This window comes from Osmerus mordax, chromosome 4, assembly GCF_038355195.1.
Source record: "Osmerus mordax isolate fOsmMor3 chromosome 4, fOsmMor3.pri, whole genome shotgun sequence".
Taxonomy (NCBI): domain Eukaryota; kingdom Metazoa; phylum Chordata; class Actinopteri; order Osmeriformes; family Osmeridae; genus Osmerus; species Osmerus mordax.
The window spans coordinates 4,029,592-4,053,312 of NC_090053.1; the positions used below are offsets into that span (position 1 = coordinate 4,029,592).

General features: G+C 51.4%; 1 protein-coding gene across 1 annotated transcript; it reads right to left on the bottom strand.

Annotated features, from left to right (window-relative positions):
* Window positions 1-2,881: 2,881 nt before the first annotated feature.
* tle3a (TLE family member 3, transcriptional corepressor a) lies at window positions 2,882-23,258 on the bottom strand. The gene is given in 23 exon segments (XM_067234015.1): window positions 2,882-3,960; window positions 5,056-5,132; window positions 5,295-5,445; window positions 5,731-5,878; window positions 6,060-6,307; window positions 6,427-6,676; window positions 6,758-6,831; window positions 6,950-7,119; window positions 7,250-7,337; window positions 7,339-7,383; window positions 7,808-7,960; window positions 8,108-8,158; window positions 8,255-8,377; window positions 9,991-9,998; window positions 10,390-10,594; window positions 12,859-12,891; window positions 14,942-15,046; window positions 15,279-15,341; window positions 20,304-20,348; window positions 21,559-21,622; window positions 21,773-21,873; window positions 22,400-22,584; window positions 22,885-23,258. Coding segments are annotated over 22 exon segments (2,334 nt in total). The 5' UTR covers window positions 22,424-22,584; window positions 22,885-23,258; the 3' UTR covers window positions 2,882-3,852.
* Between the last annotated feature and the right edge of the window lie 463 nt (window positions 23,259-23,721).

A 23,721-nucleotide genomic window follows, 5' to 3' on the forward strand; every position in this document is an offset into this window, starting at 1 on the left:
TCCTCTGCCCTTTGCCCGAGCTCCCTGGAGCTCATCTGGACGAACAACATCAAGTCTCCATGTAAAAGGTCTTGTGAACATCAGTAGTCTGAACACTGTGGCAGCAGCAGCAGCAGCCATGGCGGCAGCAACAATCCGGTCCTAATCCAAATGAGTCCTGGGCTCCCGGGTGTGTTCATCCTGGACAGGGGTGATGACTGCTCTGCTCTGGTGTGCTGCTTATCTGCTGTCAGTGGCCCGCCTGCTGTACAGGGCCTGTGTTATCACAGCTCAGCCTGCTCAGGGATTGGAGGGCTTGGAGAAGGTAAACATAGAACCTGTCCTCTGCTTATCTCAGCTGCCGGGAGAGTGAGTGAGAGAGAGGAGGAGAGGGGGGGGGGGGGGGGGGGGGGGGGAAGGAGAAAGATGAGGAGAGTTCGATGGAGAGAAGGAGAGGAAGGGATAGAGAGGGAGACAGAGGATCTGTCCGTTTCCATGACAACCCCCTCCCCTCCCCCTCCAGAGGAGGAAGAACCCTGGTGGTCTTTGTGTAATGCGATTCCACTAGAATGCACTGTGGATTAGAGCTGCACTGCCTCCAGGCCCCAGGCAGGGCAACAGTAAAGACATTATTACCCAGATCAAACGCTGTAATCACTAGGCACTGGGGGCTTTCACATCCATTGCAGATAAAAAACCCGGGACTGGCAATACTCAGGTGATTAGGGGATTATGATTCTGCATTTCAGTGCCAGTCCCTCTCTATTGAACCCCCCCCCCCCCCCCCCCCCCCCCCGAACCCCGTGTCTGTGTTTATTGGGTGGAAAGATTCCATCATTCAAACGAAACTGCCAGAATTCGGGTGGACGGGGATCCACAATCAAGGACACACACCGAGACGTCGACAGACACGGGAATGCACTTCAGCGTGATAAGACACCGCAACAAGTAAGGAGGTGCCATGTGCCATGGTTCATATAGTGCCAAATGAGATACTGGTCTGGGTTCCTCTTGGCTGTAAACCTCTTGGGCCACTCTTAATCCCTGAGAACATGTCCCTAAAAAGAGCAGACTGCCCTGGGCCTTCACACGAGAGCCTGATGAAAGCTCTCCACTCAAACGCAGATCCGCAGACGGCTGTACAATGACCTCCTCAGTGTCCAGCTCTGGGGGCTCTCCAAGCGCCAACCTTTCATCTCCAGATATTCCACTGTTTGATTAAGTGAGGAAGAAAAGGCCCGGCCCGGGCGGCGAAGGCTGATGACCAAGGCACTCAGGAAGTGCACACTTCAGAGATATGGGGGGGGGGGGGGGGGGGTAAAGAAAGACTATAGTCTGTAACAAACGAACCCGTGAGAGCAGAGCATGGAGGCCGCCGCCATGCTGAAAGCATCCGGCCCAGCTTTTATAATCCAACAACAACATCCCTGAAGAGGCGGCAGCATAGCTCACAGAGAGGGACCTTAAGAGCCCGAGCGGAGGGACATGGTCATTCATCTCGACCCACCATAAAGTACTCAACCGCCAAAAGGCCACTCGAGAACTGAAGAGCGGAGTTTTCTTCTTTCCATGTACGGGTTTCCTTTTAATCGTTACCGTTCCCCTCAGAACAAGGCGCGAGTTTAATATTAATGCCATTATGCCGAGGCATTCCAACCTGCCTGTAAGCAGGTGACGAGAGCACCGTCGTCATGACGGCTGACGGTAATTACACCTCTGCCAGTGACATTTTAAAAGTTACATTAAGTTCAAACCTCAAATATTAATGGAGCGGCTCCATTAAGTGCCAGGAAGGATTTGCCCCTCAACCAGAACCAGAAGAGTTTCTAAACCCCTGGAGGTTCCTCCCGTGCTCCCCGTCTTCTGCACCCCCCAGAGGTTAGCATGTTTCTGGATGCACTTACAGCCATTTGCTGCTGCACTTCCATGTAACGTCCGCGTGTCTGAGTCAGCACTGGAGCCAGGGCCTCCCGCAGACCTACTGGAGACGTTTATACAGGAAGCTGTCCTGGACAGGATACAGGAAGCTGCCCTGGACAGTATACAGGAAGCTGTCCTGGACAGGATACAGGAAGCTGCCCTGGACAGGATACAGGAAGCTGCCCTGGACAGGATACAGGAAGCTGCCCTGGACAGTATACAGGAAGCTGTCCTGGACAGGATACAGGAAGCTGCCCTGGACAGGATACAGGAAGCTGCCCTGGACAGTATACAGGAAGCTACCCTGGACAGTATACAGGAGCGCAACCGTTTAGCTCTGTGGACACACAACACAGGGCGCGTCCTCTGTGCCTGCTCTATGACAGAGGCACTCATGCAGTCACCCACAACGCCGGCTTGTTTTCTCAAACATACTAGCTTTTCTGAGGCTGATTATCAACCAAAACGGTCATACCGTGTCGCATGCTCGTGTTTATGGTGTTTGAAGAAGCTAGCAAAAGACAAATATTGCATTACCGGAGATGCTAGAGACCGTTTCTGAAGAGAAAGTCGTTTATTTTTATATTTTTTATATCAAAAACAGTTTATTGAAATATCAACAACTGTACATATCCTCAGTGATGATGACAGTTTGCTACATGATCTGATGTGTCTATGAATAAGAGATCATTCAAGCTGGCCCACGAGAGGGCCATGACACAGGCACATCATGAAGTGGAAAAAGTAAACAGAGCATATCAAACAGGAACAAAGTTGTTAGACTCGTTTGACTACTTCAGTGTAACCTTTGCATATCAGTTACCGTACAGGCAGTCAAGACAGCTAATCGAACTATTAAAGACTGATGACTTGGGATGAAGCCATGGTGAGCACAGAACAATTTGCACAAGCAGGTTATTGGACAGTCAATTGAGAGCATAGACCCTCCCTCCCTCCCTCCCCCCCCCCCCCACCCCCCCTACCCAAAGCACACCAATGATCTTCCAGAGGGCTGCTTGTGCAGAGAAGCACCATTTTTTTACAGTCAATCTAGCAGCTGTGTTCCTTGGTGTCCTTTTTTTTCTCTAGGATTCATTTGATTGGACCAGGGCTGTCGGGCACAGATGAGCGACAGGCCGAGCCTTCCCTCCACCCCTTCCTGGTCCAGGATTCCTGCTTCTCTGATGGTTCAGTCTGAAGACTGGGGCATTTCCCAGAGTTCTCCACGGTTACAATCCAGAGAATCTGTTCAAATGTCCCGGTTACGTGTTCTAATAAGCAAAAAAGTTTTTTGTCAGGGAGAAAAATCCAAATTAGATTTCCGAAAAGGTCAGCCTGGAAAACGAACTTGAAAAAGGCATGAGAAAAAAAAATAAACTGAAATAGAATATCCTTTTACAAAGTCCTAATCTAATTTCCATCCCCCAGGGGGGAACCGAGAATCAAGGAGAGAACAAGTAAGAACCATCACAAGCGTAACTGGACACCAAAATATAAATCTATAAAAGGCCTTTTATTACTCCATTATGTACACTTTTCACAGGAGCTCCAGAGAGAAGCTCCAGAGCAGGGAGCCGCCGCTTGTTACGTCACGGATCTGTCCCGCCGTGTTCAAAAAGACACACACCCAAAAAACAAAAATCCAATAAACTGAAAACAGTGAGACAATATTTTCTTCACTAGTGCCTTGGGAGGTGTGTTAAGTCGCATGAGTGACGGATAACAGGGGCAGAGGGACACAGCTATCCTGGGCCATAGATGTGCAGTCTGGTCCGGTCCAGTCCAGTCTGGCCCAGCCAGGCCCCTCCCTCCAGTCAGTTCACCCAGGGGGCTGCAGGCCACATCCATGCTGTCTGTGAGGAGGGGGTAGATAGGGGGGGGAGGGGGGAGGAGGGAGGAGGAGCGGGGTCCTGTTCCTGAGCAGGACGCGCTCCGATCCACTGCAGCTTCCATCTAGTAGATGACCTCGTACACAGTAGCCTTCTTGTCACCGGAGCCCGTCACAATGTACTTGTCGTCCGCTGAGATGTCACAGCTCAGGACCGAGGATGACTCCTTGGACTGAAAAAGGGAGATGAGCTTTAGATGGGATTCGACCTTTTCTCAAAAGGTCCCATGGCATGCTGCTTTTGGACGCTTTTATACAGGCCTTAGTGGTCCCCTAATACTGTATCTGAAGCCTCTCTCCCGAAATTCAGCCGTGGTGCAGAATTACAGCCACTACGAGCAGTCCCACAATGAGCTTTCCTTAGGACGTGCCATTTCTGTGTCTGTAGCTTTAAATGCTATGAGGAAGAAAGAGGCGGGGCTAACTGCCATGCTTCGATCATGCAAGCCATGATGTCTCGAGGAAAAACTAATATCGCGCTTGCACGGTCGTTGCTCATTTTCTCATTGAGGGGCCAAATTCTCTGTGCGAGCAAAGCAGAGAAAGGGGAGGTAACCTTCCTCCTTATGACGACATAAGAGGAACCTTTTCAAATTGGAACGTTTGGAGCCTTTAATTTTCTCAAAGGCGGAGAAGAATACCCAGGGCTTGGTTTACACCTATCAAAATGTCCAGCCACTGGGGGACCTACGGCAGGCTAGGGGAACTCATTAATGTTAACCCTTGTGCTGCCTTCGGGTCACATGACCCAAAGGTTCATAACGAACCATCGTTGTGTTTACCCAATACAAAAACAAATAAAAATTATTTTCTTTTAACCTTCGCAATGTGGGTGGTCTGAGACAGCCCAACGGTTAAAAGAAAATGCTTCACTTTGTTTTTGTATGCGGTAAAGTTGTCGCAATACGACGGTGGGTCACAATGACTGATGGGTCAGAATGACCCGAAGATAACACAAGGGTTAAAGAACCTCTTAAAGTGAAATGTTTATGTCACGGGACCTTCAACACCTGAGCATGCTCCATAAGTATTTGAAGTTAAACGCTGACTGCGAGGCTATGTTAGATTCTAATGATGACATCCAATCTCCGCCCCGAATGTCCTCCTCAAACTGAACTCGTCTGGTCAATATTTCAGGTTGGGTTTTCACTGATAGCACAGGGCCAGGCAGCCAGCGGTCGCAGTGCCCTTCCTTCCTCACAGAGACTATCTGGGCCCCCGGCTTGAGCCTGTCTGCATCCACAGACAGACTGGATCGATCTGCATACCTGGAATATGCTGGCGCCGTACGGAGTCCTCCAAGCGTTCAACAGGTTGTCCTTCCCAGTGCTCACGAACCATTTACCTGGAGAGGAGGACAGAACACAGCATAATCAGGCCACCTTGCCACGGTAATGGATCTAAGAGCTGTACTACCTACAGTGACCTTTACAGGAAGAAGACACCGAAGCACAAAACAACAGGGGGGGGGGGCTGCAGGCCCCCCTGGGGCTGTGCAAGTCCTCACCGCAATAGGCGAACTTGAGGGAGAGGACGCAGCTCTCGTGCAGGTGCAGCTGGTACTTGTCCGGCTTGGTGTGGTGGAGCACCTCCACGTTGCTGCTCTCCATGCCCACCGCCAGCCACTCGCCCGTCGGACAGTAACCCAGGGAGAAGATCTGGTCAACGGGACAGACGTTAGTGAGCGTGATGGACATTTTAGTCATTTAGCAGACACTCTTATCCAGAGCGACTTACAGTAAGTACAGGGACATTCCCTCCAGAGGCAAGTAGGGTGAAGTGCCTTGCCCAAGGACACAACGTCATTTTTCACGGATTTCCAGGAATCGAACCGGCAACCTTCTGATTAACAGCCTGATTCCCTAACCACTCAGCCATCTGACTCCCTGACTGTTGCTGTGTGTGTGCATGTGTGTGTGTGTGGGGACGGGGACGACCCGTACCTGGGAGGTGAAGTCGTGCTGCTGCAGCTGCCTGCCCTCTCTCAGGTCCCAGGAGCGCACCGTGTTGTCCAGGCCCCCGGTCCACAGCTTGGTGCCGTCGTGAGAGATGTCGATGCAGCTAGCGCCGTCCGTGTGGCCCTGGAACTGCCTGTGACATGGAGAGAGAGAGAGAGAGGGAGGGAGAGAGAGCAAGAGAGCAAGAAAGAAGCGTCTTTACATGCTCACAGACTCAAAAACACCACCTGTGGAAACTGCGCTCCATCAGCCCAGCGTGAAGCCTTCAGAGCACTGCTCCTGTGGACCGGAGGGGTGGGGGGTGTGGGACCTACCTGACCAGGGTCTGGTTGTGGAGGTCCCAGACGGCGATGTTGCCGTCGGAGCAGCAGGAGAAGCAGACCTTGGCGTCGGGGCTGATGGCCAGGGCGTAGCAGGCCGGGGCGGAGGAGGTGAGCTCCGCCTTGATGCGCGGCGTCTGGGAGGCCAGGTCCCAGATGGTCAGCGTGCTGGCCTCCCCGCCCACGATCAATGTGCGGCCGTCTGGCAGCAGCTTGCAGGAGCGGATGTAGTTATCCCGGTTCTGCGGCAGAGAGGAAGGCAGCGGGTGGGGGGGAATCAATACAGGAACATGAGGTCTGGGCATAGATACTCTTCCCATATCCTCCACCCCGTCTCAATGCGGGCGGCGAGGCTGCTCACCAGGCAGTCCAGCTGGGACACGGGACTCTTGCTGCCTGGCTGGCTGATGTCCCAGATCTTCACGCAGCCCTTGCCCCCCGTGTAGACGTGGCGCGTGGGGTTGCTGATGGTGACGGCGCACACCACCTCGCCGTGGCTGAGCGTGTTGATCTGCCGGGCGTGGCGAGGGATGCCCGGGCCAATCAGGGCGTCGGGGGGGAAGGGCACGGGCTGCATCTGCCCGTCGGCGCTGACGTGGAAGGAGTAGGCCCTGAGACAGGAGAGAGGCCTTCAGCTGGCTGACACGGGACACAGGACACAGGACTGAGACAGAGAGAGAGGGGGCACTTACGGCTTGCCCCCAGAGATGGAGGTGAGACTGGCTGGAAGGCCGGGAGCTCTCATGTGGGTGTGCGGATCGAAGCCCTAGAAAACAGAAGAGGACACGGCTGCCGTCAGCCCCGCCGCACGCCTCACCTCTAACATGGTGACGCGTGAAAGCACAGAGGGGGGGAGGAGCGCGGGGAGGGGGGGGGGGGGTTACCATTGGCGATCGTCCGTAGGCGGCGGCGGCTGCAGCGCTCATCTGAGGAGAGATGTGGAGGCCTGCGTACGGGCTGGTCAGACCCCCGTTCATGTCCGGGTGGCCCATCATGGCGAAGGGGGTAGGGTACGAGCCTGCGATGGAGAGGGGCGTCCGCAGAGCAGGGGCAGCTGGCGAGAGAGAAGAGGGGGGGGGGGGTCAGTCCAATACTGAGTCCAGCCACAAACAGATGAGACGGAAAAGAGAGTGCCAGCAGAGCTCTTGGCTTCCAGAGGGGGCTGGGTGTGAGGGAGCACTAACCCAGGGCTTCCATGCCTGTGGGCTTGCCCAGGATGGGCCGCAGCCCAGGGGTGGTGCTGGTGCCAGGGGTGGGGCCGTCGCTGCGGGGGGGTGGGCGTGTTGGACTTGAGACCAGGCGTTGAGGACTTGTCATTCTGTAGCAGGAGGGGGAGAGAGAGAGAGAGAGAGAACTGAGTCACAAACCAAAAGCCAGACACAAACTGAACTTAATCCCATCTCTGACAAGTCCTGCAGAACTCTAAACTGATATTTATTCCAAACCCTATTACCTCTACAATAGATTTTTTCCCCCCCCTCATCCCTTGCTGCTTTTGGTTTAATCTTTTTTTTCTAAGCGATCCTGGAATAGTTAAATACACTGAGTTATTAAGAGAGAACCTGGCTGATCCTGCTGCAGGACATTATTATCCCTGACGGTTAGTCATGTACTTAAAACGCGGCCGAGGGAACAGACAGCCACTACTAAAGGGACAGCCTTCGTTGGCTGTCCCAGATTTGAACCCCCCCCCCCCCCCCCCCCCTCCCAGTAGTAACCCAGTGCTGGGGAGCTGCATGTACTTGGCTGTGCTCTTTGGTCTTGGAGGACGGCGTGCTGCCAGAGGAGGCCACCGACGCAGGGCTGGTGGGCGTGTCCTTCTTCGGGGGCCGCGGTTTGTCGATGCCGTTCTCCGGGGGCGAGTGGGCGGGGCTGGCCCGTGGGGTGGCGGGGTCCTGGGGGAGGGGGGGGGGGAGACAGACACACGGCGGGGTGACTACACGGCTGTATGCTCGGCGTGGTGCGCTGAACGCTGAAATCTTCAGGTGGACAACGTCCTATTCCCCCCCCCGCCCGGCCGGCCAATCAAGTGGTGCCCTCACCTCGTTGGACACGTCGACGACCAGGTCATCGCTCTTATCGCCGTCGCTGTCCTGTGGAGGAGAGAAGGGGAAAGGGGTCAAGAGATGGGACTTCCCCGCCTGGTGGCGTAGCTCGTGCTCAGGGCCTGAGTGGCGGTGGTGACGTACGTATCGACTCATGCTGTCTTTCTCCTCCACTTTGCGTTTCTTGGAGTCCATGTTGTAGTCGGAGGAGCTGCGGTGCTTCTCGCTGGCCGTGCGCAGGCTGTCCGAGGGGGATATCGAGTTGTTCTGCAAGGACAAAGCGCATACAGGGTTTATTACAGTTCCAAGAAACAGCCATCGAGCAGTATCCCCCCCCACCATGCTAATGTGCATTCAGGACAACCGGCTCCAATCCAAACACAGGAAGCATCCAGTCCCCAGATCCAGAGATGCCACAGATTCTTAACAAGCCAACTGCGAGACCGCTCCAGACAGTACCCTGACACCAGCCAAGCTTCATGTCACACACAGGCCTGGCCCTGTACCCCCGGCAGAATGAGCCCTTATCTGGGCTGAAGGGGGAGCTTGTTCCCTGGGCTCCTCTCCCTCCTCCCCTCTCACAACCGGACAACAAACAGTCTCACAGGGACATGAGCAGTGTGTGTGTTGGTGCTGAACAGAGGCTCTTTCTCTAGAGTCAGCGCCGCCGAGCGAGACAAAGAGAGAGAGGGGGGGGGGGGGGGGGGGGAGAGGGATAGAGATGAAGAGAGCGAAAACAGGAGAGAGCAGAGAGGAGGCGGAGAGCGAGAGAGGATACATAGAAGAGAGAGACAGAGAGAGGGGCGTGGGCAACGGCCATTGATTGCTGTGGCGTGCTTGGGCACCATGTCAGCTGCACTCGGCTTTTAACGGCAGGCCTCTGAGCGGAGAGATAAAGAAAGAGGGGGAGGGGGGGGGGTCTAGATCCTGCCAGTGGGCACAGCAGCGTGGGACCAACTGGTACTTCTCCTCACTGGCTGCCCACACACGCTGGGACTGCTCACTCTAAAAGTCAATATGCTGGAAGGGACCAGGCAGGTGTCCAACAGGCCTTTACGGGAGTTCTGTTGGCCTGTAAACAGTCTGAGTCTTCTTCCTGAGTCCCTTGTCTCTTCCTCTGAGGTCCAGAGCTCAAACGGCAGCCCGTTGGAGTCGACAGAGGGAGATGGGACTAGCTGTCTGGGCAAAGGGCCACTGTCTCTATAATGGCTGACCTTTTCAAGAGATGCTTAGCGTGACTCATTAACCAAAGTCACCACTATGCTATCAGATGACCTGCGCGGCAACAAAACAGTCCTGCTAATCGCCCCAGGAGTTCCATTTCTTCAGACATGACTGCACCCATTCAGCAGGCCCAGCCGACAGAAACACAATCTCGCAGAGCCCATCACGAGCCATCAGAGATCACAGCCATACAAACAAATGCTTTAGCAGGTCGGGGGCGCACCGGGTTAGAGAACCAAAAAGGATAAATAAAACAATTCTGCATTTGTGCACATAAATATTTATCAAAACGCCAGAGAGTAGATGGAGGGCTGGTACACAAGGGAGACACTGGAAGGGATCAGATAAATCTTTTAAGTAGGGAAGTCCAAGCCTTTCTTTAATTGTGATGAAATTACAGAGCTGCTAATCTCTCTAGCGTGATACAAGTAATTTCCCCTCTGGATTAAATGCACATGGCTTATATTGCAAACCTCATTTCCCATTAATCATTTTATTGAGCGCAGATTAGGATGCTGGCTGAACATGGGGCTTTAGTGTGTTTTTAGCAAGAAATCTCACTTGACATTAACGGTGAATTATGAATGGAAATGCTCTTGATTTTGAAATCATTCTTACATGCGACACACACACACACACACCACTTGAGGACTCACCGTGCTCTCTTATTACAGGAACCAGCCATGGAAGGGGGAGAAGATGATTAGCCAAGTCATGCAAAGGAAAACACAAGTCAGTTAGCATATCATAACAGATGCTGGTGGTTAAGTGAGAGATTTGCCTACAGGGCTTTCTTATCACGGTGTGATTGGAGTCGTTGAATAGCTTGTCCAGTCATGGGCATGAGAATGTACCAGCTCATTACCCACACAGAATGTGAGCAGACAGGATATAGCTCTTACCTAGGGGACCTTGGAGCATGGACTAACTCAGTTTCTCCAGATGAATCATTTCACCCCCACCCCCATCCACGTTTTTACACTTATCACGCTGTCAGTCATGTTATCATGAAAGCTCTAAGTAGTCTGGAGAAGGCCCCCCCCCCCTCTCCTCACCTCTGTGCTCCAGGTCGTGGTGGTTCTTCTCATCCTTCACGGGCAGGTGGGCCTGGCTGCCCAGGGCCCCGAGGGCCAGGAGGCCAGAGCCCGCGCCCGTCACCGGGGGGATGCCGGGGGGCTGCAGGCCCGAGGGGTGAGGGGGCAGCTGGATGGGAGGGCCGTGGGCAGCGTGGGAGAGGTGCTGTGCCTGGAGCTGCTGCTGCTGTAGGGGAGGGGGGGGGGGTCAGGCGGACGAGACAACACGAGACACACCACAAGTGGGTCGGAGGGAAAGAGAATAAAGAGACGCCATGCACTACGCGCGAGCTGATCAGTTAAACCCCCCATTTGCGCAGCGAGAGGGGCGGGCGAGTATTAGCACATTCACACATCTATTACCGTCAGGATCAAGAGAGCAATCCCTCTCAGAGCTATTTTCATACCAGTCTGTGGGGTGGGGGGGGCATAAGCCTCAGATGTGCTGTGAGGAAAATACAAGTTATAACTAACGACCGTCAACTGCTCAACACGTCGGAGGCAGGATACTGGGGGGTGTTGGCGGGACACCGGGGAGCAGAAGAACTCACTCAGCAAAGTTAGTTAAAGCTCGGATTAATCACTGCACAATGGAAGTCAACGAGAGCCTCCTCAAGCCAGCCGCGCTCGTCAAAACGAGGGGTTATCTGTGGAGTTAGCATTCTGCTTGATGTAAACTAGCGTATTTCACGCTGCCTCAGCTGTCAGTGAGTTGGTCAGTAAGCTGGGGGGGGGGGGGGGGGGGTCCCCAGAGGAGGCACGGGAATCTATCTGTCAGCCTGCGGGGGCTAAACAACCACCTGCTCTTTAAAACCCTTCACAAAGCAGCCGTGCATGTCAACTCCCTTCACATTCACTCGGGTGGACGCGCAGCACATGAGTAAAGCCACAAACCCAAACTTCGACAATCCGATAGTAGCGAGAGCCAGCAGCTGCGGCTGGAGCGGGCACATGTGGCTGGCAAGCTACGCTGTCCCAGGGTCCCTGCCTGGCAGCCCAGAACCAGGGTCCCTGCCTGGCAGCCCAGACCCAGAGTCCCTGCCTGGCAGCCCAGACCCAGAGTCCCTGCCTGGCAGCCCAGACCCAGTGTCCCTGCCTGGCACGGAGACCCAGGGTCCCTGCCTGGCAGCCCAGACCCAGGGTCCCTGCCTGGCACGGAGACCCAGGGTCCCTGCCTGGCAGCCCAGACCCAGAGTCCCTGCCTGGCAGCCCAGACCCAGTGTCCCTGCCTGGCACGGAGACCCAGGGTCCCTGCCTGGCAGCCCAGACCCAGGGTCCCTGCCTGGCACGGAGACCCAGGGTCCCTGCCTGGCAGCCCAGACCCAGGGTCCCTGCCTGGCACGGAGACCCAGGGTCCTTGCCTGGCACCGAGCCAAGCCTCCAATACTCCCCCATCAATATTTGAAAGGCACGGGAAAATGGATGGCAGTTAAAAGGCACTCAGTAAGGAAGTAAGCAGTTTAAAGCAAGGTTAAATAATACTTAGCCAAGCCACCAATAAAGACATCCACAATTTATTACAGTCTACAAGCCAGCTGAATAATTCAGATGCTATTATGGCTCTCTGACTCTCTCTTTTTATGAGTCTGGTTTCCAACAGTGACCATTTCTGGTCACGTCCAGTAGATCGGGGCCGTCGTAATGGATGGAGGAACCCATCAGGGACGTGTCATGGTGTGATGCATTGGCCTTCACTTGGTTATCAAACCCACTTCACTTGTGAGACAAGGAAATATTACTTTTTCATCAAGCTTGTACACACACTGGGCCTGCACTATGAAAGGGCACAACAATACCAATATGTCCATCAGCTGTCATTCTGGAGGGAGGGGGGAGGGGTAATTGCTTCTAGATTTTCACATTATCTACACCGCAGGTAGGGTTGAGAATGGCTATAGCGCGGGGTGTCACAAGGGAGATGAACTTGCAACCTTCCCCTCAACTCCAGGGCTGCCAATCCAATTATAAAATGTGCATACAAGATTTGTGTGTGTGTGTGGGTGTGTGAGATATGATATTAGGTCCATGAGGGAAATTAAGCAGCCAGTTTGTTGGCAGGGGAGCCCCATCCCTGCTCATTGTGCTTAATGAGGCACTGATGGGTAATATGCATGGCTGATCAGCCACAGCCCTCATTAGAGGGCCACAAATGGAGACAATAATAAAGCAAGAAAGGAAGCCTATTCCCTCTAATTCAATATTCCTAGATAAAGACCTGCTCTTTGTGCTCATCTTTATTTCAGTGTGTGAATATAGCAGCCAAGCTCATTTGTCGTTTTTGCTCAAAACGACTTCACTTCAGGCACAAAATGGCGAAACGTCAATGGGCACTTTGGCAGTTCCTGGAGGAATAGCATGCAGCATGCACAAGCCCCTCAAGCTCCTGTCTGTGCTAGCAAGCCCAATAGCTCCAGCAAATGCTACAGGGGGCCATCTGTGTGTAACACTGACCATGAGAGCTGCTGGGTAGACAGCCTGCTGCTGCTGCTGCTGGGGGAGGGACGGAGGGAGGGAGGGAGGCGATGGGTGGAGGGAGAGAGGCGATGGGTGGAGGGAGAGAGGCGATGGGTGGAGGGAGGGAGAGAGGCGATGGGTGGAGGGAGGGAGAGAGGCGATGGGTGGAGGGAGGGAGGGAGGAGAGTGACAGGTTCAGACCTATGTGTAACAACCACAGATCAGGCCACATGCATGACAGACACTAATGAGCTAGATGCTCCAAGTGTAATCATCACTGTAAAAATGGCAGCCCACTGAAAAGCTAGGACTACACTTCCATGGGTAGTAATTACGTTTAGCACAGGACTTATTTCCCTATAGCCCCGTCAGCCAAAAATAAAATAAAAAGGCAGTCAACAGCTAAATGCTAATGCTAGCTAAATGAACTCAACAACAGGAGAGGATACTCCAAACGCATCATTCTCCTGACAGGATATTCCAACTGACAAACAAGGCTGGTCAAGAGCCATGCGCCCAGGTCCGTGCTAGCAGGTCGCTGGCTAGCCCTACAGCCCTGGCTCTCCACCAATGAGAGAGCGGTCTAATGTGAGGTGTCCGGGCGGCAGCCCCTCACCAGCAGCAGCTGGCCTAGATGCATCCTATTACCGGCCCTCCCATCCCATCAATAAGACATGCTGCTGGCTTCCTGCTCGCTGGCACGCTCCCTTCACCCCACCTTGCTCTACAATATGCATGAGGCCTTTGGCATGTCTACAGAGCCACTCCTTCATGAATTACTAATGGTTACTACGCATTCGCACCCCCCCCCCCTCCCCCCCTCCCCCCCACCGGGGTGTGCAAACAAATGTACTCAATGTTTCAGAACAAGGGATACAGCCAAATTGGGCCATATACTGGGAATCACTGTGCTGTTACAACCCCCCCCCCCCCCCCCCCCCCAACCTTGGACATTTACCTACATTCCAATAACCGCTGACAGTGGCCAGATAATGACAGTGGTTACAACTGATTCGAGCTGTTCAAAGGTTAAAGAAGAATTCCCAACTAATAATGAATCAATTATTTTGCCCAATAACAACACGACACAGGTAAATTCCATGCGACAGCCCTGCTTACATGGTTAAGGTGTAATCAAGGCATTGCTCTGTCGGCTAAAAACTAATGACACTACATCACCTCAGACAATCGAATCAGAGCCATTTCTGGAAGCCATTACCCAGGAGCATAAGGTCACGGGGGGCAGTCATTGAATTTCAATATGGGCCCTCCGACAGGCAGTGCAACATGCCTCCTGTGCATGTTAGAGAGCTCAATGAGAAGGCAGCTAAGGTCAGAGCAGGGTGAACTTGTGTCATAACAAGATCGCTGATAACGTGAGCTTTGATTGCGGGGAAGTCTAATCATTTATACAGTGGGACTAAAAGGGCTGGTGTTGGTGATCAATGAAGAGCAGATGGTAGATGAGGTCTGAACAAGACTGCATGCTGTGTGCTGCTACAGAAATGAGCTACGGCAGTAAGGGCTGATTACTGACTACGTGAGTGTGTGTGTGCTGGGGAACACTGTCCAGAGCACCAGCAATACAGTGTTGTTCACCTCTACCCCCTCTCCCCTGCCTTCAATTCCCACAGCTATCCACTCATCCCTTACTGCTGTCGGCAGTAAGGGATGAGCCTCCTTGTTAAAACCATAGCCAATTAAAGCAACACATACAGCAGGGGGGAATCTCCAGAGATCTCTGGCTTTATAATTACACAACCAGACAGTGACGATGCCACTGAGACAAGAACATGAGCCAACAGGCCTAACCTGACCCGCCCTAAACCCTAGCTCTTCAGACAACATGACACAGTACAACAATAACACAATCTTTAAACAGTCAAATGAATCCATGACCATGGAAAACCTGCACTTTGTGGGGGGCTGACGGTGTTCTGTATTCTCTAGGTAATTGTTAACTGTGCGTGTGCGTGCGTGTGTGTACGTATGCGTACGTGTGCGTGCTTGTGCGTGCGTGCGTGCGCAGGTCTTCCAGTGGTCATGGAGGTGTAAAAGGTATAAAAGGAGGTATACACACGGTCAGAGGCAGATTGGGAAGTCCACGTACCCCGATGATGGCATTCAGCTCTGTCATAGTCACCTGCTTAGCACGCTCAACAGCCTGAGCCACCTGCTGCTGGTGCTGGGGGAACAAACACGTCTTAATGAAGGGCACATTTAACTGACTAATACACACTGGATATTCACTGCATTACTGCCTTTAAGAGGCCAACACTTGGCATGCACAATTATTCATTAAAAACTAACCTTACATTTTTTGGGGGGTGTAACTTTAGATTACATAATATGACTACCATAACCGCCACCTTTGGCATGTGTGTGAAATTGAAATGTTGACCACTTGAAAAACTCACCTCTTGTGACAGAAAAGGCATAATTTGAGCTAAAATTGCGTTAAGCCGTTTGGCAATTTCCGTCTGGAAAAAACAACAACACAGAAACAGAAAACCAAATTTAGATCTTCAGCAGAGTGACTTCATTCAAACCCCCCCCCCCTCTTTAATGTTTACACCGATTATGTCAATTACTGCGGCAATCAGAACTGCTTGACTCGACATCCTCTAAACAGCATGATATTGACATTTGAAATAGTTAAAACATTAGGACAGCCCAGGGGGACGGAGCACAGCTGTGTGGAGAGTGCTCTCCAGACTGAGCGGATATGAGCAGAGTGTTGCTGTGTTAAGAGCATCCTTTCCTCGCTGCTTCCTCTTATCTCAAACTCCACTGTCTGCTGCAGTTAACCTCAGAGTCAAACCACGGGGCCCCTCTTCAGGAAATAACTCAGACCCACGCCAGACTGCACAGTCTGTTTATTTACATGAGCTGTCTGAAAAATGATGCCGTGGGTGTAATTACAAGTGCTACTATTGATTAAGCTAACTGTATAGGCAGGCCATGATGGGCTTTGGGTCGCACATCACTGGTCTGGGATCAATAGCACTGTAACCGTATTGTGGTGGTCTTCTGTTTAAAGCCCGTTTCCTGTAGCCCTAGTCTTTTTTTTCAAGCCCTCCCCCTCCCCCTCCCCCTCCCCCTCCCCCTCCTCCTCCTCCTCCCCCTCCCCCTCCCCCTCCCCCTCCTCCTCCCCCTCCTCCTCCTCCTGCCCCTCAGGGCTCCCATCAACACCAGCAAAGGGCCCAACCTCCATTCTTCTGTCTGTCTCCTCACTGCCATGGCAACAGCAGCAAGCCTATCTTGCTGGGATCATTATGCAAATCGCACCTCTGCTTGACCGTAACAGGCTTTAAAATCATATTACGTGCTTGGAGGCCGGTCATTAAATTGAATTTTCAGGCTGTCGATCAGATGAACACTGCAGCTGAATGGGGAGGGGGGTACAGGGAGCATGGGTAGGAGGTGCAGGGAGAGAGGAGGGTCACCCTCCAACACCAGCAGGCCTAGCCCCCTGTCGGAAACTTCACTTGGAAGCTGAAAAAAATAAAATAAAATAACTGCCAAAGCTACATCATTGGTGGAATTTATGAGCCGCAGTTCAACGCAGGGCCACTGCGGAACACAAACACATCACGGTGATTCTCTCCGATTCTTCATCGGAACGCTATGCCCAGTGTACTCTGCAGGGCCGGCACACATATTTATCACACATGGCGCAAATGCCAGGCATTCTGGCAGCAGGATATACGGCTTCCCTGAACACAGCCATGGAGATGGGGGGGGGGGGGGGGTGACGCCCAACAGAACAGACCCCTCCAGACCCAGCCTGCAGCAGCCAGACCCAGCCTGCAGCAGCCAGACCCAGCCTGCAGCAGCCAGACCCAGCCTGCAGCAGCCAGACCCAGCCTGCAGCAGCCAGACCCAGCCTGCAGCAGCCAGACCCAGCCTGCAGCAGCCAGACCCAGCCTGCAGCAGCCAGACCCAGCCTGCAGCAGCCAGACCCAGCCTGCAGCAGCCAGACCCAGCCTGCAGCAGCCAGACCCAGCCTGCAGCAGCCAGACCCAGCCTGCAGCAGCCAGACCCAGCCTGCAGCAGCCAGACCCAGCCTGCAGCAGCCAGACCCAGCCTGCAGCAGCCAGACCCAGCCTGCAGCAGCCAGACCCAGCCTGCAGCAGCCAGATAGCCATCACAGCTCTGGGACTGAGCTGGACACAGCTTCAACAACAGAGCACTTGGCAGGAGCCTGGAGCTACTGATATTATGTGATGTATCACTGGCAAGGTACTTATCAACTCCAGACTTAATACATCCACCGCTGTTGGAAATAGACAAAAGTCCCTAGTCTTCTGCCATAAACCAAACAGACCCAAAGCTCTATATCTCATAACGAGATGAAAGGACGGATGAAGATGTGTAACAAGCACGAACATTAATGCTATACTGTGAGTGCTCCGATAAGAGCTCTAGATGGCCCTTGGAAATGGTTAAAAAGCTGCTGGCTTGCGTAATCCTTGTTTGTTGAGATAAGCCATGTCAATAGCAGTCGAACATTTGACAGGATTTGTTAAAAGGCCTCGACCGCACAGAGTACATTCCTCTGGGACTTAGTGTCATGGTGACAGCTGGCTTGGGGAGGTCATGAGGTGACCCGTTCAACAACTGTCTGTTTTCTTTCCACCAGTCCCTGGTCACAGTTCAAAACATGCAAATATACGTGGAAAACGTCCATAAAACTCCTCACTCCGGTGAGCTGAGAGAGAGCGAGAGAGACAGAGAGAGGGGCAGCAGGGCGGTTCAGAGCGGAGACAGTAGATTAAAACGAGGCTGTTGTCACTTTAATCAAATGACAGCCCCGGCTCTCGAGAGGCTAGCTTTGCGCTCGGCTACACAATTACAGGTACTCGGACCTGTTTAGCACCCGCTTTAAGAGCACTCTCAGGCTGGCCTGTCAGCGCCGTTCTGGCAAGCCATTGTCTGTTGCTATCAGCAATGGAGGGGAGGAAAGGAGTGAGCCACTGATGAGCATTAAATGCAGAGAAAACAACTGGTGGCTCCAGTCACATGATCAGTCCACAAACAAAACTTGACCTCGTCAGGATGACGATGCCTCTGAGGTGACAGTGTTCTCACAGCGTCCCTCTCCACAGTCCTCGTGACAACGGGAGTGACACTCCAGGCTGGTGTCTAGTCTAGCCTACAAGATACGGAGTCAGGTGGCTGAGCGGTGAGGGAATCGGGCTAGTAATCCGAAGGTTGCCAGTTCGATTCCCGGTCATGCAAACTGACATTGTGTCCTTGGGCAAGGCACTTCACCCTACTTGCCTCGGGGGGGAATGTCCCTGTACTTACTGTAAGTCGCTCTGGATAAGAGCGTCTGCTAAATGACTAAATGTAAATGTAAGATACAGCAGGTGTCTGCTAAATAAAGATGCCGGTCCGGGTTAAATTGTTAATTGACATCTGAATTTACCTGCATCGATCCACTGAGAATGCCAGCCGGCAGGCCTCCCTCTAAATGAATGCATGGATCATTTGAATGGTTTAACCTTAGCATTTCCAGTAGACGAGACAATTTACTGAAGTAACAGGAGTTTTTTCCAAAAGACCAAGCTTTTTTTTCTTGGACTAGCCCGTTTTTCAAGTCAAAACCCATGTAAAATTATAATGCAACACCATGAAAAAAACTACTGTTGCAAGACTAACAGCGAGACTGCACCCACCAAATGAATGATTGCATTGATATATTCCAGTCATCACGGCTAGCTGATGCAGAAGGATATGGGGCAGGTGGGGGGGGGGGGGTATCAGAGCCTACCAACCACACATCACCACACTCCTCTTTTGTGAGGGCAGTGCGAGCTCGCTCCACAGACAGGCCCCAAGTTTGTTTTGGCCTCCCACAAGAAAAATGGTTAGCTCCTTAGCAAATCATTTCTTGAGGCCCCCGTATTTAGATAACTCAACAAGCTCCTTGCGCCACCCTCAGCTTGTGCACACACAGGCTCTGCGTGGACTCAGTCGGAGTCTGTGTTTGTGCGGCGACGGGTCAAAAGAATACAGGTAAGCTCCCCAAAAAACCACCGTGCTAAACTGTACCCTCCCTTTGAGCAGCTCAGACAATAAGCTGGAAACACTGTAATTGCTTTATTGACATCCGACTGCAGAAATGAGCTTCCCGTCCCTCCTCATTATTGATATAGCGTGGGGGAGGGGATCAGTAAATACAACCTCGTCAGCCTATCTGAGCCCTGCTCCTGTGCACTCGGAAAATCCCTCCACACAGTAATGGGGGGGGGGGGGGGGGGGGGGTGGAAACCACAGTTGGAGGAATGGATTTCATCACTAAAAAAATAAATCCCCTTTCTGGAAAATAATATGCCTATGTGCGTCCAATAATCCATCCCAACCCCACCTGTTAACCCCTCCCTGTCTCCGCCTTCTGGTTGGAGGTGGGAGGAGGCGCGGCAATGTTTGCTCACAAACACTTTTTTTTTTTTTTAAGCAGGTTAGGGCTCCGCCAATGAATTATTCACACGCTTCCATCAGCTCTGTTGAGGCTCCTGATAAAAGTCAGGCACTAAAATGGATCAGTCGATTAACCTGTTTACACAGGCCTGGCTGGCCTGTCTCCCTGCCTACCTACCGAACGCCCCTCCCCCCAGCTCCCTCTTTCACCCCCTCCCACTCCCACTCCCCTTTTCACTCTCCCCTGGCTGGAGATAAGTGCCTGACAGAAGCTATCAGAAGAGCCCCACCTCTTGACAGACGTGTCGTGTGTGACACCCTGGCTGGGCCCAGACATTGATGGATCACCCCCTCCACTCCAATCCACCAGCTCCACAGTCATTAACCTCGCCGGGGGGGGACGAGGGACAGACACCAGCCTCACACGTGCTCCAAACCGCAGGACACAGCGGAATCTCTTCATTAACGAATCGGAATCACATTCAAGGGATGTGATTAAGACTGATCAGTGATCTCACAGAGATTTCTACCCTTGGAGAAATTCCCCTCACGTCATGTGCCGGAGCAGATAAACCCAACTGTAAATAATGCTTAAGGCTTCGAGATCAGCATATCTCTCCCTTTCATCATCATGTCAAAGGCCTCCATTTCCAAAGTCCCACCTTTAATCTTATCACAGTGGTCTGACTAGATGCCTTCAAAGCTTATACAAAAGGAATGTGTTTGTGTGTGTGTGTGTGTGTGTGTGTGTGTGTGTGTGTGTGTGTGTGTGTGTGTGTGTGTGTGTGTGTGCGTGTGTGTGTGTGTGTGTGCGCGCATGTTTGCACAAAATCACTCCCAAGGCCTGTTCAGTGACCCCTTCTGTTTACGGCTCCTTTAATCAATACACAGTTCAGTTCACAAGCTAAGAGAGAGAGAGAGTGGCATCTGCTCTTGCAGCCTCGCTCGTCAGTCTGGCGTGAGCCTGGGCCGGGTGCTGTGGAGGGGCACCAGGGTCACACAGGGAGGGTACATACCTGTTTATGCATCTCGATGTTCAGACCATAGGACATTTCATAATACTGTAATGTAGAAGAAGAAACTTGTTTAGTTACGCCATTCAATTAATAGATTTCTACTGAAATAATAGGACCATTTAAATCACCTTGGTTACATAACCATTACCATCTACTCTGACGGGGCATTTTTTTACTTGATGACAAGGATATGTTGTCTATTTTTTGGACAACAGGAAGAGTTATTGATCTACACAACCTTCAAGTCTCAGAAATATGTTTGATCAGCTTAACTGGGTTGCTTGACTCTGTTGATATTTCAGCCCAGGTCAGTCTGCCTGGCTGAAACCTAACCCGGAGAGACTGCAAGCAGCGGTTGGGGGCAGAAATGGCTACCCAGTCAGCGCATGTTTGATGAGGTCAATGCATTATTCAGTCCATTAGCTTCTTCGAAAATTACTCTCAAACAAGAGAGCCATTCTGTCTGAGATCAGAGCAACAGAGGCCTGGCGTAACCTGACGCCTCCCAGCCGACAGTGCTGGCTGTGGGATACTTCCCTACATGTTTACCTAACCTCTTCCCTGTCAGGCTGACATGTTTTTTTTTGTCTGTGAAAAGAATGTTTAACTTAAGTCTCAGCGTATTGGTTTAAGTCCTATTTACCCAGGATAACAGAATACACTTGTACGGAGTCTCCCATGATTTCATCATGTCTGATTTGTTCCCCCCCCCCCTGTGTATTTTTTATGTATTAATCAGATGCATGTTACAGCAAGTAAATCACAGACTACCCCTTCTATAGACTTCCACTGAGCAGCAGGAAGCTGGTAACACAGCCTCCATTTTGTTTGCCGTGGTGCATTTTCCCACACAGTGCTCTGGCCCACCTCTGTCAGCCCACACCTAATTTATGGCCATGCATATGTCAGAGCACAGTGTCTCCTAGGAGAATAATCAGATCAGCACACACAGAGGGCAGCGCTGCAGTCATTGACCCCTGTAGATCAGGGGCGGTCTATAATGGAGCCTCAGCCCTGTAGCCCTGTAGCCCACTGCTGCCTGCCTGCCTGTCAGAAGCCTTTTATAAGGTGGTTAGCTAAACCAAGGTCCCCAAAGAGGAGGGGCTCTCAGGCGGGTACCTGACACTCACCCACACCTTCAACCATGCAGGAAAACACAATCTTTTATGTCACACCATCCCCAAGCAGAGCACTAACAGGTCTTGGAAGCATAAGTAGAGGCATAATTGGTCTCTTAATAAAAACATAATCTTACCATGACATAGTGACGCTGCATCTCTGTCTTCTCATTGGCCAATTTGTCGTACTCCACCTTAAGACTAAAGCACAAGACAAGGTGTTACTTCCCAGGCATCTCTCACTTTCAACCACTTGAATACAATGTGCCATGGGTAACAATTGCACCTTTTTGTCTTGCTAATGTCAACACTGAATACAACACTTGATTTCCTTGATGATGTTGTATTTACCTGTGGTACTGGGCTTGAAGGAACTGAAACTCATCTTTTATCCTATCGCAAGACTCTGCTACTGTGAATTTGAACCCGGGTTGCCCAGGCTGGTGCGGTGCCTGTAATTGGGCAGAAAATCAGATTAGTCCATCACTGATAAAAGGTATATTAATATTCTTCGCAATTCACTTCGGAGAAAGTCTTGGCTGGCCTCTGTGCACCACGTTATGAAATGGTTTTAATATGTATTACTGTATACATTTATGCGACCTTGGAAATAAAATGTCCACTGCAGTAAGATAACATACGATTTTATAAATCAGGAATTTTTTTGCTCAAGGTGCGTAGCAGTCGTAAACATAAACCTCGGCACAGCATTATTTTACATGGATTAAAGACTCTGGATGTGTCAGACCGACGAACACAATTCAAAGCAGGTGTTGACATATTTGGTGTCTGAACAAGAACATTGTTCTCACCAAAAAATTTAACAAAATGCGCATCTTAGATCAGTAGGCTACACCACAGAGATGGAAGTGGTTTGATGAGCCGAACTCGTGTAGCGTGTGCATTTTAACAAGCAAAATATGCAATCTGTGTCGGCTAATTAGCCTTTAAAATAAATAAGATGTAGTAGCAACTTACTGGATGGCGGCCCTGAGGATACATGTTGAAACGTATCCTTTGTTTATCGAAGAAGCGGGCGTTTCGGTCCTGTGATTAGAAAGTCACTGGCACGCCAGTATCACAACAGCCGGACACAAAGCCTAGGGTCGCTGAAGACGAGCTCGACAAAATCCCCTGGTCCAATTCTTGATGACGCGGATAATCTTTTGGTTGAAAAACAGAGAATAAAACAAATGTTGTGCTAATGTGAACAATCAACGCTAGAGAGATATGTAAATATGGGTTTTGCAAGCTAGACCTTTGCAGCCATGACCTTTTTTTGTGGGAGGCAGCGACACTATCGACACTGAGAAGTATGATTTGTCCATCCACCCATGTTTAGCATTGAGAGGGGTCATGCTGCGTTCTGCTCGCGCTCTGCTAACGTTAGCTAGCTAACTGTTAGCTAGCAAGGCTGAAGGTGAACAACATCACACTGTTGGCATATTCAGCGACCGTCATACCTGTCTATGCTTCCACAATATTCGAAAGTGGGCTACTTGTGTGATCCAGGGACAATACGTGTTTTAATCCTTCCCACTGTAGTCCGGATGGCGAGAATGTTCGCTGACCACTACAAACATCTTCTCGCCGAAGCGCAACCGCGCACCAATTCGGCGAATTGGTCTGGTTTTGCTAGTTTTACCAGGCTGGTTACTTTTGTCTTCGCTACAAACCTCCCAGAATGAAATCTTGTTAAGAAAAAATGCTTGCGTGAAAAGCGTAGTAATCCGAAAATATGTTTTCAAATCTTTCTTTCGATTTTAAGAGGTTTGAAATTCTTTAAAAGCGTAATATGGTACTCCTTCGACAATCTCACATTTCCCTGTTGTCCATCTACCCCGTGCCACACACAGACAGTCTACGGCATGAGGGATGGCTGAACTGCCGTGAAAGCGCCTCTATCTGTCCAATCGCATTACTCCAATTGAATACGGCTACATCTACCTATCAGAGAACGATGTCCCCACGTGGGGCTTTTGCTCATGATACAAGGATAAATACGTTTTGAAACCCTGGGACACCCGGTGGACAAAATCTGCACACGATACGAGCTTTTCCCTCAATTGAGCCCATACACAACTAACCACGAACACTCGTTAATAGTTTGGGCAGCTATTTATTTCATGAATGATTCTGTCTTCTTTGTTTTAGAGAACGTCCCGCTGCCCGTTTCTTTGTACCACACATTGTAGTTATGCCTCCACTTGATTCCAGTTTAAGCGTTCGCTTTAGTACAAATCAAGCTAACCCTATGACATCATTCTCATCCTTACAGCCAACATAATTCGACATTTTTG